This window comes from Embiotoca jacksoni, unplaced genomic scaffold (assembly GCF_022577435.1).
Source record: "Embiotoca jacksoni isolate LCO1_2020_lvr unplaced genomic scaffold, fEmbJac1.0.p SCAF_77, whole genome shotgun sequence".
NCBI classification, from domain to species: Eukaryota; Metazoa; Chordata; class Actinopteri; family Embiotocidae; genus Embiotoca; species Embiotoca jacksoni.
Window position 1 is genome coordinate 412,860 of NW_027185433.1, and position 17,526 is coordinate 430,385.

Genomic DNA, 17,526 nt, shown 5'->3' on the forward strand with positions numbered 1-17,526 from the left:
TTTGTTTCTTCATAGTATTTAATTAGTATCATACACAAGCATGTTTCTATTAAAACACATCATATCAACTGAATCAAACGATAATGTACAAACAGGTTGGAAGTGACCGGCCGTCTCGCCGCGTCCGTCCTGCACGTCCAAAACAGGGACGCCGAGACGCCAACGGAAAAACACCTGGAAACATCTGGAGAAGCAGCGTTTCGGAGCGACTCTGCGGTTGTTATTTCCACCAAAAGATTTTTTTAGTTTCCGATTTCTTTTTGGGACGTTTGAATACAACCGGACTCCTCGATGTCGTTTTCACAATTAAATAAAACATTTTAAATAACAAAATGAAAACATTCAGAGGAAAAAGGATCGATTTCACATTTTGAATATTTGAACTTTTAATTCCTGGAACTCGAATGTTTTGGATTTTTTTAAGACTTTTTAATGATTTCAAAAAAAAATGTAAATCTACTTTAAAGACTTTTTAATGCTTCTCATGATGCGAGTTATTGTTGGTCAAAAGCTCCAGAACAACGTGGGTTTGTCAGACTGTTTATTTTCAGGACCGTAGAATCATTTTCATTTTTTTGAAGATTTTCCCGACAGATGAAGGTTTTGAAAGTCCGGTCCCGTTTTGTTTTCCAGACTCGTTATTTTTTTATTTCCGGTTGACGCCACGGTTTCCGTTTTTTTGGACGTGCAGGATCGCAACTCTTCCAACTCGAGAATCTCCCGTTAAACAGGTCCAACTTTAAAATCTCTCTTGACCGAACTCCAGCGGATCGGCGGGAGCGAAAAGTCCCACGAGCACGCCGACTTCCTAAAGATCGAACCTCCTCGTCGGAGCTCAGCCGGGTCGCTTCAACACTTTATTGCACTTGTTTTGGGTTTTTTTTGTAACTTTTTCAACGCTGTGTGCTCTCAGGACTTCTCAAAAACTCCGGCCGACGCGCTTGAAGTCGGGACGTTTGAAGACTCGAACAAACACCGTTGGGGGGGCCGAGTCGGACCGGGCCGGTTCAGAACCCGGAGAACCCCCTCGGCTCCTTCAGGCGGTTCTGGGAGGCTTCGTAAGAAATCGGCAGCTTTTAACACTGTCGGGAGCCACGGATGCTTTTATTTTGGAACAGACGCTTTTATTTTGGAGGGACGACGAGGTCTTTCCGAGAGGTTTGAGACGAGTTTTTTTTAAATCTCGCGTCTCTGAAAGTTCAGAGTCACATTCTTCGGATGTTCGATCTTAGTGTCGTTCGTATTTCGTACGTTTTTTTCTTCCTTTAGCTTCGTTCTCTCGTCGCTAAATAAGAGACATTTTTAGGAGTTTGTCGTCGCTGCGTTTGTTCTCAGAAATTCTATCAAACTTGTATAAAAGACGACGCCGAGACCGAATTTATGTTCACGAAGTTCAGCCGAGTTAAAATTCGTACGTACGATCTCGTCTTCTTGAAAGTTCGATGTTTGAGTCGGAACTTAAAATATTTAGGTTCCTGCGTTCTGGATCCGGACTCACGGAGGTCTGGTTCTGATCCGGGACCGGCTGTCGGTCCCGACAGTGTAAAGCAGCAGATTAAAAACCAGCTGGCTGGTTTCTGACTCTCAAACTGAACCACGTCCAAAACAGGTGACGCGCTGCTGCTTCCTCCTTCCTGTTTGTTCTGCCTTCTGATTGGCTGCTGGCTGGACCAGGATGCGATTGCGAACCAATAGGAGGACGGAGCCGAGCGACGCGTTCATCCGACGAACGAAGTGAAAACGGCGCGAGGACGACCGTCGAGCGGTCTCCGGGGAAAAAAGAAAATAAAATAAAGTGGATTTTAATTTCATTTTGATAAAAAAAAATTAAAATTCTCTCGTTCGTGTTCAGGTTGAACGTTTTTAGTGTTTGTTACGTGATTTTGAGGAAGTTTTGCATTTTCAAACATTAAAATTATAATTATACTGTACTACACTTAAACTTTTTAATGTGTACAAAATGTAAAACAAATTTTCAAATTTGGCGAGTTTTAAATCCATATTTACGAAGCCGTTTGTGAGGATGTTTTCTCTTTTGGTGAAATCATAAAATACCCTTTTCAGAAATATCAGAATGTTTGTCATGAAGAAAGAGGAAAAAAATAACCGATCAAATGGATTCAATTTTTAAATTAAAAAAATGTAACTTCATGGTTTCGAACGTTTCGTCCAATCGGACGCTCACATGACGCCCGCGGTCCAATCAGCAGCCCTCTCAGGAGCAGGAAACAGCCGAGCTGCGGTCGAGACGAGCGGACTCAAAGGAACAAGAATAAAAAATTATATAAAAAGGAAAATAAAAAGCTTATTACACAGATATGAACAGAATCGATAATCCTTCGGCACCTCGTCCTCCAGGTTGTCACGATAAGAAGATTATTAACATTATTCTCATTATTAATATCTTACAAAAACAAAATGAACAGTGCAATAAAAAGGTTTTCAGTCCCTCGCTCGGCCGGAGAGAGAAAGAGAGAGAGAGAGAGAGAGAGACGCTGGGGGGGGGGGGGGGGCTTGGCGGCGAGGGGAGAGAGAAAGAGAGAGGGGAGGTAACATCCAAAAATAAGAAAAGAAAGGAGGGGGGGAGGTTAGGGGGGCACAGAGGAGGACGAGCAGCTTCCAATAGACGAGGAAGAGGAGGAGGAGGAAGAGGAGGAGGAAGAAGAGGAGGAGGAAGAGGAGGAGGAAGAAGAGGAGTTTTCAGGGTTATATAAATGTGAAATGATGGAGGGATGATTGGAGAGGAATGAAAACCAACAGGAGGAGGAGGAGGAGGAGGAGGGAGGCAGCGATGAAGATGTGTCACTGGCTAGGAGGTGATGAAGGTGAGGAGAGGAGGATCATGGGAAAGAGTACAGATCCACAGAGCAGTGTCAGCTGACGGGCTAACACGCTAACGTGAACGTGTCTTTATGGACGTTAACAAAAAAAACACGTTTATTTTACAGGTTGAAGAGTTGATTCAAATCAAACGTGTTTCAAACGTGTTTCGAACTGACAGCTGCTGTGTGGATCCGACATGATGCACCGACCACATCGTGGGTTGTTTTTTGTCTGCAGGAAGTCGGACGCGTTTTTGTTTTTTCGTAAACGGCCCAACGTTCCTCCGGACCGGCCGATGACATCACGTCCGGACCGACCGATGACATCACGTCCGGACCGACCGATGACATCACGTCCGGACCGGCCGATGACATCACGTCCGGACCGGCCGATGACATCACGTCCGGACCGGCCGATGACATCACGTCCGGACCAACCGATGACATCACGTCCGGACCGGCCGATGACATCACGTCCAGACCGATGACATCACGTCCGGCCCGCCTCCGTTCCCTCCGGCAGCGTTTCAGACTTTTGTGTTACTTTTGGGTTTTTTTTGTGCTTGAGGTTTCTTATTGTTTTTTTGTTTTGTTTTTGTGTTTATTGTTGTTATTTTTTTCCGTATTTGTTTGTTACTGGAGCTGCTGAGGTTGGTCTGGTGGAATCAGGACCGGCCGGTGTGTCGCTTCGGGTTTCTGGTAGAAATGCAGCCGTTACTTTTTTGTTTTTTTTTACTTCCTGTTCTGGAGTTGAACACCAGGAAGTGAAGATTGTTGGATTATTTTTGTGAAGACGTGCGGAAACGTTTTAAACGAGGAAACGAGACTTTGGTTTGGACTCAGAAGTGTCGGTGCATCATGATGGGGGGGGGGGTTAACTCAGGGTGAGGGAGGAGGGGGGGTAATAATGTAAAGATGGGGCAGGTTGAAAGGAGGTGGGGGGGGGCAGCTGGGGGGTTTTGGGGGCAGGTGGGCGTGGCCTGTTCTGTTGTTATTTCTCAGGAACTCCTCTTAGTCCTGGAGTGTTGGATCAACCACTGGAGAGTGATGTCTGCAGAGAGAGTGACATCATCGTGAGCAGACAGGAAGTGTGTGTGTGGAAAGAGACACACACACACCGACAGGACGTGTGTGTGTGTGTGTGTGTGTGTGTGTGTGTGTGTGTGTGTGTGTGTGTGTCGTACCGATGTTGTCTTTCTCCTTGCAGGAGATGGAGTAGCAGCAGATCTCTCTGTCCTGGATGGCCGACAGGTTCCTGATCACAAACAAACAAACAAACAAACAAAATCAATCAATCAAAATGACGAGCTGCCAGTCAGATGATAAAACACACGTTCGTTAGCAGCTTCTGTGTGTGTGTGTGTGTGTGTGTGTGTGTGTGTGTGTGTGTGTGTGTGTGTGTGTGTGTGTGTGTGTGTGTGTGTGTGTGCTTACATCCTCTCTATGAGCTCCTTCTCGTCCAGAGCTCCCGGCAGGTCCCTCTTATTCCCCAGAACCAGAACCTGAGGACGAACAGGAGGACATTTTTTGTTTTACTGGTACCGATGTCAGAAGCAGAACTTCCTGTCGGACCGGACTCAACGTGTGATTCTGGTTCTTACAGGAATCCCCTGCAGCTGCGGTTTGTCCAGCAGGTTGTGCAGTTCGTTCTTGGAGGCTTCGATCTTCTCCGGGTCTGCCGCGTCCACCATGTACCTGCAACGGGAGGAGACGCACTCAGAACATCTGGAAACGTCTTAACAAAACATCTGGACACACACGGAAAACTCCTGGAAATGTCTAAAAACAGCTAAAAGCATCTGGAAATGTCTGAAAGCATCTGGAAACACTGAAAACATCTGGAAATGTCTAAAAACATCAGGAAACACACTGAGAATATCTGGAAATGTCTTAAAAACATCTGGAAACACACCGAGAACATCTGGAAATGTCTAAAAACATCTGGAAACACACTGAGAACATCTGGAATGATCTGAAAATAAACAATCTAAAAAAACAAGTGGGAACCATCTGAAAACAGATGTGGACGTTCAGAGTTCCTCCTTCACATTAAAAGTGTTCCCACATTTCCTGAGCTGACCTTGTTTAACCTTCACCCTGCTCATCACACTTCGCCCGACTTCCTCTCAGCTGAACTTGAAATCACTCTGTGGTTTTGTTATGTAACCGTGACCCAGCCGTCCTGCAGATTTCCCATCACCCCCTCTGTTTTGAAATGAGACGATGCGGCTTCGGCCATCTGATTCTATCTGCGCGTGTTGTGTAACGAGAGCGTTCAGATATCAGATGTTCTGTTGAAAGATCTGCTGACGAGCTGCAGGACGGACGTGCGTGACTCCGTCCTCCGTCTCCTCTCGCCTTCGCTAAACTCTCTGGTGTTCGGACCCCGCGGGGGACGTCCCGGCGACCCGTTTTAGAGGACACTAACCGCGGCTCGGGAGAAAGAGGAACTTACACGATAGCGCTGACGCCTCGACAGTAACGCTCCCACATGCTCCTGAAGCGAGGTTGTCCCCCGATGTCCCACAGCTGCAGACACAAGAGGACACTCAGCTTCGGTAATAACAATCAATCACACAGCTGCAGATACACGGCGGCCGTTCTGAGCGCGTGCAGAATCGAACTACCAACCTTGATGGTGACGTTGCCCTTGGTGATCTTCCTCATGTTGAATCCAACTGTAGGAATCATGTCTTCACTGAACTGGCCCGACTGAAAACACACAACCGCCACAATTACTTCCAGTCAAGATCGTAACAATGAACGCAAAACTTAAATCTTCGTAATATTTTTAGCGGCTTGTAAATTTGCAAAATTCCTGTAATTGTTCCGTTAAAAAAAACATCGTGAACAGAAGCTCCACTGAAAGTATGACATCATCATAGCGTCTCCTTTTCAAAATAAAACTCCCTTTACTACCAACAGTAAGTGTTCATTTTCCGATCGTCGAGGCTCCGCCCCCTTCTCTCCTCTCGCCATCACGGTGATTTTTTTTTTTTTACCTTCCGAGCAAAAACACATTAAAAAAAAAAATTACATCGCAATTTTTTTGGGGAACGACGATCGGAAAGAAACTCGGTGAAATCCTGGAGGGGGCTGATCGACGTCACGTTCGACCTCACGTACGAAGTCGTTCATCCTGATCTGACAGGAAGTTATTGATCGGTGCGATCAATAACTCTCATTACAACCTTCTGCTCATCTCTTTGAAAAACTTCTGGATAAAACGTGACAATAAAAACGAGTCATCGCTTCGTTTCTCGAGGTGGCGGTGAACATAACGATTATCTGGGGGAGAGGGGAATATTAATGAGTGCGTGTGGGCGTGGCCTATTCCTCGTTATCCTCCAATCGTTAAAGCTTTTTTCTGAATTTCCTGCGAGCTGGAACAAAAAAAAATAATTTATTTATCGAATCATTATTTTCATTATTGATACTTGACGTGTTGTTGCTGTAATCAATTAAAGTCACATCATTATTGTTGTTATTATTGATCCGGTGTTCACAGCCAATAAACAGCTCCTCCTCCTCCTCCTCCTCTTCCTCTTCATCACGAGCTCTAAACGTTCATCTGTGACAGCAGCTCACAACATGAACAGGCTGTTGATGACTAACTGTCAATTAAAAGTAATTGCGATGACGTCACAGAGGTAGACGGGACCATCGGGTCAGGAGATCCCTCAGCTGATGCTGGATGACTCTCACGTGACCAGGAGGGAGAGAAGGTCACTTTGGGGGGGGAAGGAGGAGGAGGAGTAGACCCCCCCCCCCTCCTTCACAGCGGAGGTTCGCCGGCCCAGCTGTTAGCATCGGCTCGGTGCGCCTCTGAAACAGAACCGGTTCTCTCCCATCTTTTTCCCGAAACGTCACGGCACCAAGCACGGGTCCGGGGGGTGCCCGGTGGTGGTGGGGGGGGGGGGTCCGGTGGAGCTGACGTCACCACTGCGGGACAACAATAGGGATGCAGCCAGATGCTTTGCTTTGCTTGCGAGCTAAGCTGCCGTTAGCACATCTGACCATGGGACCGTTTATAGCCCCCCCCACCCCCCTCCTCCCCCCCGCGGAGCTTACCGCTATCACGTTGACGAAGGTGGTCTTCCCGGAGTACTGCAGCCCCACCAGGGTGAGCTCCATCTCCTCCTTCCAGAAGAGCGCCTTGAACCAGTCCAGCAGCTTGTTGATCAGCGCGATCATCGTTCGTCGTCTGATGCTAACCGCGGGTAATGCTAGGTGGCTAACGCCCCGACGGGTGCCGCTCTGCTTCGGGACGCCGACAGCCGCTGTGACGTCCGCGGACGGTAAACGGGGAGAAGCGGCGGTACCGACGGGCTTCGCGCGAACCGGAGAAGAAGACGCGGGGGGGAGGGGGGGAGTTTTCGGCGTCCGTTCCGGTTGTTGTTGTTGTTGTTTTTTCTCTCTCGGTGTTTACGAGCTGCGACTTTTTCCCCCGACCAGCGGCCCGTCAAGACGGAAGTACTACGGCGCACCAGATCCGGTGAAGCCCTTCAAAATAAACGTCGAATATAAACAAAACAGAAAACCAACCTTTTTGTTAAGATATATAATCAAATAAAGATGCAGCGTGGGCGTAAAAACGACTCTAACAAAGGACTCGACTGTACATAATGAATAAATCACTTTTTTAGCCTGAAGATTCCTTCGAAACTCGTCATGTGTTCAGATTTGATGTCAGCTGTCAGCAGGTTGTCCTGGCGACTTCCTGCTTGGGTGGGGTTGCTATATAAAACAGAGGAGAGCGGAGAAAAGAGGAGCCAGACGGAGGCGGGTCCTCCTCCGTGACCGAAACACCGCCCCCTGCTGTTCGCACGAAGTACCTCCACGCAGATCAAACTCCTACTTTGCGGATTGGACCTTATTTTACACAATAAAACAAAACAAATAACAATCAGAAATCATTTCAAACAGTTTTATGTTCTGCTTCTACCAAACACGATCAAGGCATGAAAAACTATTTGTTCCATTAGTGCAGTTCAACGTCAAAACTTGGTGAACACGTGTGGTGTTTTAAATGTAAAACTACAAAACAAGAACAAGTAGGATTAATTCATTTTCTTTAAATATCTTGAATATCATTTTAAAACAACGTCAGTGTGACTGAATGTTCCTGATTAATTCATTACACTGATCTGAACTTCGGTTCTCAGGATGAACGTGTCGGTTCTTCGGGTTCTCTACATTCAGTCGACTCGCGACAAGGCCTCCGGTTCCTCTGTGGGATTCAGACTCTGCTGGTTCCTCCAGTTCTCCGATCTTGTGCTTCAGGTTCTTTGGGTTCTGCTGCTGGTGTCCGTCCGGGTTCTCTTCCCGGTTCTCTTTGTGACGTTTCCTGTAGTGGTTCTTCTGGATTTCTCTGAAGACACTGCTGGTTTTTTCCAAGTTCTGGATCTGATCAGTTCAGCTGGAGGTTCTGCAGCTGTACGCTGACCTGGTTCTCATCTGGGTTCTGCTGGTTCTGTGGCAGTGAGGTTGACTGGTTCTGGTTCTCCTCCTGGAGAAGAAAAATGCTGTTCAACTGCCAGTTTAATTTCAAGAGGTAGAAGTCTGACTGGTTAAAGTTAATTATAGTTTGGTTAAAGTTTGGTTAAAGTTAATTAAAGTCTGGTTAAAGTTAATTATAGTTTGGTTAACATTTGGTTAAAGTTAATTAAAGTCTGGTTAAAGTTTGTTTAAAGTTAATTATAGTTTGGTTAAAGTTTGGTTAAAGTTAATTAAAGTTAGTTAAACTTTGGTTAAAGTCTGGTGAAAGATTGGGTGAAGTCGGACCAAACTTAAAACTTGAACCAATAAATTTGTAGATATTTAAGATGAACGTCACGTTAACATCTCCGATGCAGCGAAACTCTGAACGCGTCGACCGCGAGACTGAAGTTGGTTCAGTTCTGGTCTCTACCTGCTGCTGCTGCTGCAGGCTGAACTGGGCCAGAGTGGAGTACAGGAACTGGTACTGCTCAGTGGTCTGGATCATCCCGCCCCTGCAGGACAGACGGAGACACTGTGGGTCAAACGTCCTGTCGGAGCTCAGAGACAAGAGGACGGATCAGAGACACAGAGGGCGTCCAACCTGTCGAGTCTCAGCTGACAAACCGTCTCCAGGACGTCCACCTGACCGACTTCTCTGAGCTGCTGGCAGCCGATGCTGCTGGCGATGAAACACCCGGTCCTCCCGATGCCTGCGCTGGATCCGTGGACGGACACACAGAGACAATAAATAAACATATAAACACAGTTGTTATAATAAATAACCCTGAGATAAAGTACCGACCTGCAGTGGACGATGATTGGTCCGGGGGCCGGGCGCCGTAATTGGCCGAGAGCCGAAGGGAGCGGCTGTACGACTCCACCTCCTCCACCAGTCTCAGCAGGGGAGCGGTGCATTGTGGGATGTGGTGGTCGGGCCAGGAGGTGAACCAGTAGTGTCTGACGGTACGGCGCTCCGAGCTCAGCTGCACACACGGCATGTGATGTATATAAACCACTGTCGGCAGGGAGGTTGGTAATGATGTCAGAAGACAGAGAGGATTCTGGGAAACTGGTACCTGGACCTCCAGGTCGGTGACGGTGAAGCCGTCTTTCTCCCGGCTGTCTTTCACTCGGAGGAGGAACCTGCCGAACTGACTGGTCTCTCCTTCCTCTTCTTCCTCCTCCTCCTCTTCCTCCCCCCTCTTCCTCCGGTCCCTCGGCTGAGGCCAGTACAGCTCACATTTCTGGAACAAACACGGTCGGGTGTCCTGAAAGAGTTCGTCGAACTCGAAGGGGTGACGGGATGTCACGTCTCCTCACCTCGTTGTTCTCCTTGAGTCTGGTTACCATGACGATGATGCTGCTCCTCTCCTGCCACACCATGTCCCAGAAGTCTCCCACCGTGTGCACCATCGGCCCCTGGGTGGCGATGTAGGCCCGGACGGCCCCTTTGTAGCCCTGCAGGATCGATCCATCGATCAATCAAACAATCAATCAATCAATCAATCAATCAATCAATCAATCAATCAATCAGTCAATTCTGGACCCAGTCCAGGTCCAAGAGGACCAGAACCCAGAACTGCTTTTTAACCTGGAGAACTAAACTCTGTAACATCTGCTTTCACTGACTCGGCCGTAAAGTCGGATAGTTTCAGTTCAAACAGAAACGGTCGACGCTCTTATTTTGAAAAGTTCCAAACTCTGACGGGTCATGAAGACGGAGAGCTGCTGCTGATCACCTTCAGGTGTTAATTCGCCACCTTTGCATTTGATATAAATGAGGGAAACTAACGGCCGTTTGTTTTTGGTTTTTGTGTCACTGAATTAGAAAAACAACAACTTCATCTTCGTCTTCATCACCTCTGAAACCAGCGACACCACTGACCTCGAAAAACAGGAAACGTTCTGTTCATCGATAACCGCACGCGCTCACACACACACACACACACACACACACACACACACAGAGAGCTGAGGCTGCAGAGTGTGAGGGATGCGTGGGCCGGAGGGGGGAAGGGGGGAGCCAGCGGGGGGGAGGGGGGGGTAGAGGAGTCGAGGACATGCCACTTCCTCTCTGACTTCCTGTGGCTTTCCTGGTTGTCAGACTCCTACGCTGACAAACCGACGACTCATATCTGTCACGTGTACACGTACACACACACACACACACACACACACACACACTTTGCCGGCTCGTAAAACCCTGAAGGAAACTTCTGAGACTAAATATGAAAACGAGAACAGAAGAGAAACTTTGATATCAAACGACGATCTGATCGGCTGTTTTTTCAGTTTCACCTGCAGAGTATTTTATGTAATTTACTTTTAGATAGATATTAATTGGTCCACTCCAGGATTTTTACCAGCTCCCTGATAAAGAATAATATGTGCTGACTTCCTGTGATAATAATCCTGCTGCACATCGTAGAAATATTTCACTTCTCTAAAATTGTAATTTCAGGAGTTTTAATTGACATTTTTTGTAAAAATGAGCAAAAATTGCAAGTTGAGGAACTTTATTTTTTTTTTACTAACTCCCTGTTTAAGAGTAAATCTGTGCTGACTTCTTGTCATAATAATCCTGCTGCACGTCACAGAAATATTTGCCTTGTAATGTGTTTTTATTTCAGTTTTTGTGATAAAAAGTGTGTAAAAGTGACGTATCTTTCCAGAACAGACGGTTTGTGACTAATATAGAACACAAAGGCTTCTGCCTTCAAAATAAGAGCTTCAGATGCTTTTTAAAAAAAAAAATCACATTCATTCAACACTAAAAACAAAGTTCAGTCTTTTACAGCAGGAAATGGAGAAAACTCATTGAACGTGTTCCTCGTTCCCATCATAAGTTCCCATTTCCCACAATCCCTTTCACTTCCTGTTGTTGGGGTTAGCTAGCAGGCAGTTTGTTTTAATGGTGAGAGGAAAAGGGGCGGAGACTCGATGGTTGGAAACGAACACTTATTGTTGGTAATAAAGTCAGTTTTATTTTGAAAGGAGACGTTATGATGTCATACTTTCAGCAGAGCTTCTGTTCACGATGTTTCTTTTTCACTTCCTGTCCTCTGGAGTACCACAAGGCTCCGTGCTGGGACCGCCACATAAACCATGAATCTAACTAAATCTAAAACTGCTGAACTCTTCATGCTGCTGCAGACCTGCGTTTGTAAAGATGTTCTATAAAGAGTCCAGAGTCTGAACATGAACCGACGTCGGACTGACCCGGATGTAGTTGGCGTTGATGTAGCGGTCGGGCCCCGCCTCCTCCTGCGGGCTCTTCAGGATCACACGACTCTCGGGGTCTAAACGGGAAACAACAGACCACAGTGATGAAGAGGAGTGAAGTGAGGAGTTACTGAGGAAGAGGAGGAAGAGGAGGAGAGGGACTGACTGGGCAGGATGGTTTTATATCGGTCCTTCATCGTGTGTCCCGGGACGTCGAGCTCCATGGTGCTCACGAAGTTGGGAGGGATCTTCTGTTGAGGAGACAGGGACACGTTGGAGGTTAAAACGAACGCACCTTGTCTCACAACATGAGTCACAGTCACAGTGTTGATAACAGGAAGTGTGTAAAAACAACACGTGGGTCCTGGTCCAGACATGCTACGCAGTTCATATTCATCTTTATTGTGTTTTATAAATGTAAAAGAAATTTACAGGAAATTACACCATTTTATTTATAACAGTTACTGATCATGTTTCTCTATAAAATGATCGTTATTAATCACAGATGAATTCATAAACTCTACCTGGTACTCTGCGTTCAGCAGCTGCGTGTCGGCGGCCGCCTGCTGCAGCATGGAGTGCGTGAGGATTCGGGAGGAGGTGTGGAGCAGCTGAAGCCACACCTCCTTTGGGGTGGAGACGGAACACACAGGCTCCGCCCCCAGACTGCTTACGTCCAATAGCAGAGACAAATTAGAGCCCCGCCTACAAAGTAAGAGCGAGATGAATTTAAAGAGACGAAGAGTTGGAAAGAAAAATGTTCAACAATGTTTAGAAAATGTTAAGAAAGAGATTCGATGAAAATAAAACCTTTTAAAATGTGTTTTTTTTAAAGATAGTTTTAAAAAGTGAGGACAGAAGAAGACATGTTGGAAACTGATATTTTTTTTAAAAGATAGAAAATAATATTTTGAATATCTATATTGGTTTGAATATGTTGCGCAGTTAACGCCCACCTCTCCTGGAGGCGGACTGAGGCTTTGCGAGGAGGCGTGGTCATGGGCGGAGGCGTGATCGGATCCCCGGCGGGCGGCGAGGACGAGCGCACTGCCGACATACTCATGGTGTGTTTTTGTAGTTTTAAAATCGGTCTCGGCTGCTCAACACAGCAGGACGCTGAAGGAAAAGAGAGAAGACGTTAACATCAGGGAGGACCGTTCCATGTCTTTTTTGGACATTTCAATAATCAGCAAGATAAGAAATTAACACGATGGCCGCTGAAGTCCATGGAAGCAGGAAGGGGGCGTGGCTTGTTGTTGTGAGTTACAAAATCGTAGCCAGAAGTTTTTGTTTTTATTCTGTTTTAATCGAAGTTAACCACGTTGGTTTCCGCATGTTTAAAAAAAAACAAAAAAGTAAAAGCATGTGACACTGATACGCCACCCTCTGATGGACAAGCATCTGTACTACACATACTGGGGTATAATAGTAAGAGCCTGCAGTTCCTCTGATGGCCACTGAACCACCTTCGTCGTGGACGGGACGCCTGATAATATTTTTGGCTCCAATTGAGCCGAGCTGATACTGAAAAGATGCGAAAACACAGCAGACGCTCTGATTGGTTGGAGGGAATCAAAACACAATCACGACGACATCCTGCTCAAACCTGCTGAGCCAAGCAGTTTTGCGTTATTTATCGGATTCTTGTTGCTTTTTTTCGGCAGAGTTTTTCTCTCGCTGCCTTCGATCTCTTCGGAAACAACCGTTTGTCTCCTAACGGCATCCCGTCACGTCCGGCATGCAACATCGTTATCGTGACAACGCTGCAACGAAAGGAAACTCGGGCCCCTCTTGAAACGTTGAATGTCACTCAGAACGTCTGAGTTTCTGTTGTGGAAATCACCGCATGGGCTCAGGAACATTTTGGCTGTAAGCAGGGAATTTGAAGATTTTTCTATTTTCCCCAAAATTTGACCCCAAAAATTAGATGTTTTTCTCTGCTGCAGTTTCAGGTCCGCGGTGACATCACAAACTGTTTCACGTTACCGGCGGTCACGTTAACGTGTGGAACTCGAGCGCTTGATGTCGATCAAGATACGACACTCTGAATAACTTCCTCGAGGAGAGTTGTTGTTTCCTGCTGCGCGGTGTGCAGCACCGTGCTGCGTTCAAGAACCCTTTCTGAAACCTCGTCTAGCGTCGAACCCGTCCGTTCGTCCACCCCGACCTCCTCCCTACTCTCCCTTCACGGCTCCGTAACTTCACTTCCTGTCTGTTCAGACTCCTTCCAGTCCCGGTCGGTTCTCCAAGAAGCCCAAACACGGACCCGACTCACCGCCAAGTCTTCATTCACACGTTAACCTCAACGTGAAACTTCTGTTCCGTTAACGAGCTTCCTCAAAAACCCACGTTCGTTTCAGACTCCTCCGACAGCGACGACAACCTGCCGAACCCTGATGAAGCAGAAACGAGACAAACGTGTGTGTGTGTGTGTGTGTGTGTGTGTGTGTGTGTGTGTGTGTGTGTGTGTGTGTGTGTGTGTTAATACATTTCAGTGTGTTTGCACATCAGTTTGAATCTGAAACGTTTCGGTGTGTCTCCATCGGAAGAGAGTTTCCTCACAGCAGGAAGTCAGCCACCCACACTTTCTTCACACATGCACACTCACTCATACACATCTATCATAAAGCTGACATGTGACTTCATCCTGTGTTTATATTTTGCTCCCGAACACAAGGATTGCAGAAACGGTTTCTCTCTTCGTGTTCTTGTCCGTTCTTGTTTTTCTTGCTGAACATTGTTCCGACTCAACTTCCACATTTACACACAAATGGCTCCGTTGTTGCTCAATTAACCAGGACGGCGCCGGGAGCTGTTTCATGTGAGAACCAACGGGAGACGAGAGGAATGAAGTCACTCGGTTTGTCCTGCAGATCAACGTGTCTGTGGGGAAATTAAACTGAATTAATGAACTCACTACGACCGCAGTCAGACCGTCAACGCCGGTTTTATCGTATTAGTTTGGAATTTTAGCGGGCTAACATTAGCACAAAGCATACGAGCTGCAGTCAATAAGTTCAGAGGAGTGTTCCTGAACGCAGCACGGTGATGCACACGGAGGATCAACAACCTTCGTGATGTAACCGCGGCATCTGAAACTGGAGCAGAGAAAACATCAGATTTTTTTTGGGGGGTCACATTTTTGGGGAAATAGAAAAATCTTCAACATCCCTGCTTACAGCCGAAGTGTTCCTGAGCCCAAGCAGTGATTTGTGTGGTGAGACGTTCAACGTTTCAAAAGAGGCGGAGCTTCACTGTCCCAAGACCGAAGAAGAAAGCACGTGGGGTTCAGGAGACACCAGGTGTTTTGGGGGACGTTGGCGGGGTTGTGTCACCGTTGAATTCGTCCCCCCAGAGTCAGACCGTCAGCACCGAGTTCCACTGGGACCCTTCTGAGGCTTGTCAGCGTTGTTAGCTGTTTGGTAACTTGAGTTTGCTGGATTATGTTGCAAAATCAGCTGTTTGTTATCTTTCTTCACGCCGTTGTTCTCTTCAATGTTCCGAGAATATCATTATTTTCGAGCAGTATAATGAGCTTTAAAAACATTGTACAAAAAGTTTTGTGATACCATTCTTAGATTATTGTTTAACGTTATGCAACCTTTATAAAAGTATTCGTAGCTTCCAGGTCTGAACAGTGAGCAGAAGTGTCTTCAGCTGCAATACCAGCGAGTGCCACTAGAGGTCGGCTCCAAAAAGCCTCCGGCTCCATAGACTCCCATTCAACTTCTCTCATCAAATCCAAAGTGAATAAAATGTGTCCATCAGTTATCTCGGTGTTGTTAGCTAAAGTCACTCCTTCTTATTAGTTTTCTGGAGGTCCATCTGAAAATAATCCCTCATTCATTAGAAAAGAAGATTAAAAAAAGACGTGATCTTTAAATCACATTCAAATAATCATTTTAACCCCAATAAAATATTTTAGATTCACTCGTTGCTCCATCAGAACATTTATGAAACAAGAATGTTTGATGTGTTTTAAGTTATATGAGACAGATCGGATCAGAACCGGAACAACAGATCACATTTACAGATAATATATATACACAGTATATATATATATATTTGTATTGATCGGGGGCTTACCGGTGAGTTCTTAACATGATGTTCTGTTTTTAGTCTGTTTGAAGATGCGACTCGTCCTCTGACACTGGAGCCAAAACAGCAACACGACTAACCTCACACATCTCACTAACCAGCTAACTAACCAGCTGACCGTGAATCCAAAGGAGCGGTCCGTTTGTTTCGGCGTCCGTCTGTCTGACTGACTGACGAACCCAGAGGGTGGAGAAGAAAACAGGAGAGAGAGAGAGAGAGAGAGAGAGAGAAAGTGATAGTGACGGAGAGGAAGACGAGAAGAGAAGCAGCAGGAACAGACATGTCCTGTTTTCTGGGCCGTTATTGCCCTCATTCAAAGGTGTTCAAGGTGTTCGGGGAGAGATCCAGAGATCTGGGGAGGGGGGGGGGGGGGGGGGGGGAGGGGTGGAGGAGGGGTGGGGGAGGAGAGGGGAGGAGGGGGGGCAGGAGGGTGGAGGAGGGGGGTGAGTCAGAAACCAGAAGAGAGTCGCTCCGGGCGTCTATTATTACAAACCCACCGACAGCAGCTGCCCATTAATCATTCACGTTGAGTTTTCGTCCAATCACAGTTGAGCATTTTCTTTCCCATTATTGATGTGGTTTTTCACTCTGAAGGTCCCGGAAGAACTCGACTTGTTGACGGTCCGACTAGCGAGCAAAAGCTAACAGATAACTTTTGCAAAAAAACAAACAAACGGCTAAACTCGATTTAGCAACCGGCTAGCAAAGCTGACAAACAGAAAATTTTAGCGAAAAAACAAACTAAATTCAACTCAAGAAACAGCTAACGACCCTCAGACACCTCAGGAGGTCCCAGACGAACCCGACTGTTGACGGTCTGACTAGCGGACAAAAGCTAAAAGCTAATTTTGCAAAATAAAACTGCTAAATTGAAGTTAACAAATAGCCAATATTGCTAAAAACTTTGTTTTTTTAAGTGTTATTTTTCATTGGCTGCTTTCCCAGCAGGAATAATTATAAAATCATAACTACGTGTAATTAAATCATTTTCATGCTACATATACGTAATTACTGAACAAAAAAAAGGGTCTTTTTTTTACGACCTGTATTTTGTGGATCTAAAACATAAAAAGGAAGTTTTCTCATTATTTTTCTGCACTTTGTTTTGATTACTTTAATTTTTACAAATAGCTTCCAAAACGAGTAAATATTAACAATAACGAATATTTTGTAAAATATATTTTTTTAATTTACCGCAATAGTTTTTGTAAATACGTTGTTATTAAAAAAAAAAAAGTGACACCGTAATTAATTAAATTACAATATCAACATGTGTAAACCATCATCCCATTTTTTCCACTGTTGTATTGTTAAACAGATCACTAATATTTAACACCTCACATTTAATGAATGGACATACTGAATTATCAAGGCTGTGAAAAACCCTCTGGAAAATTAAAATGAAAAACTTTTACATTGTAAAAAGTTAACAACTATTTATATGTAACGTGAGAATATTGTTTCATCACTGAAGACTTTCAATATTTCAAACTGCATCTGAAACATTCGTCCAGTCAAAGTTCAAGTCAACAACTTTTTCTTCACCTCGTCGTGACTCCGGCTCCTTCGTTCCTTCGTTTCTTCGTTTCGGTGCTTCCTCGTCTTCCTCGTCTTCCTCGTCCTCCTCGTCTTATTCTTCTTTCTCTTCTTCTTCTCTCATCTGTTGCTGCTGCTTTCTGTTGTTCTGTCTTTACTTCTACCTTCCCCGCCACTTCCTTTTCTGCACCCACCCACTCACTCATTACCACACACATACACACACACACACACACATATACACACATACACACACACACGCACACACACACACACACACACACACACACACACACACACACACACTTGCACAGACACATACACACTTTCTTTTCCCCTCATCCAAGGTTATGGGTCCCCTTTAGAC

The 17,526-nt window shown here is 45.8% G+C and overlaps 2 protein-coding genes across 2 annotated transcripts; both read right to left on the reverse strand.

Moving 5' to 3' along the window:
* On the reverse strand, positions 1 to 7,315 carry LOC138215507 (ADP-ribosylation factor-like protein 8A). The gene is made up of 7 exons (XM_069177705.1): positions 6,894 to 7,315; positions 5,454 to 5,534; positions 5,278 to 5,351; positions 4,424 to 4,517; positions 4,257 to 4,324; positions 4,007 to 4,077; positions 1 to 3,873 (listed from the first exon to the last, which is right to left on the reverse strand). The coding sequence occupies exons 1-7, from the start codon at positions 7,014 to 7,016 to the stop codon at positions 3,821 to 3,823; spliced, it is 564 nt and encodes a 187-aa protein (XP_069033806.1). The 5' UTR covers positions 7,017 to 7,315; the 3' UTR covers positions 1 to 3,820.
* A 96-nt stretch (positions 7,316 to 7,411) lies between these two features.
* LOC138215506 (tyrosine-protein phosphatase non-receptor type 7-like) lies at positions 7,412 to 17,315 on the reverse strand. Its single transcript, XM_069177704.1, is given in 12 exon segments — positions 7,412 to 8,331; positions 8,734 to 8,815; positions 8,905 to 9,018; positions 9,106 to 9,137; positions 9,140 to 9,286; positions 9,380 to 9,547; positions 9,624 to 9,761; positions 11,523 to 11,602; positions 11,692 to 11,776; positions 12,050 to 12,230; positions 12,482 to 12,641; positions 17,169 to 17,315. Coding segments are annotated over 11 exon segments (1,233 nt in total). The 5' UTR covers positions 12,589 to 12,641; positions 17,169 to 17,315; the 3' UTR covers positions 7,412 to 8,232.
* Between the last annotated feature and the right edge of the window lie 211 nt (positions 17,316 to 17,526).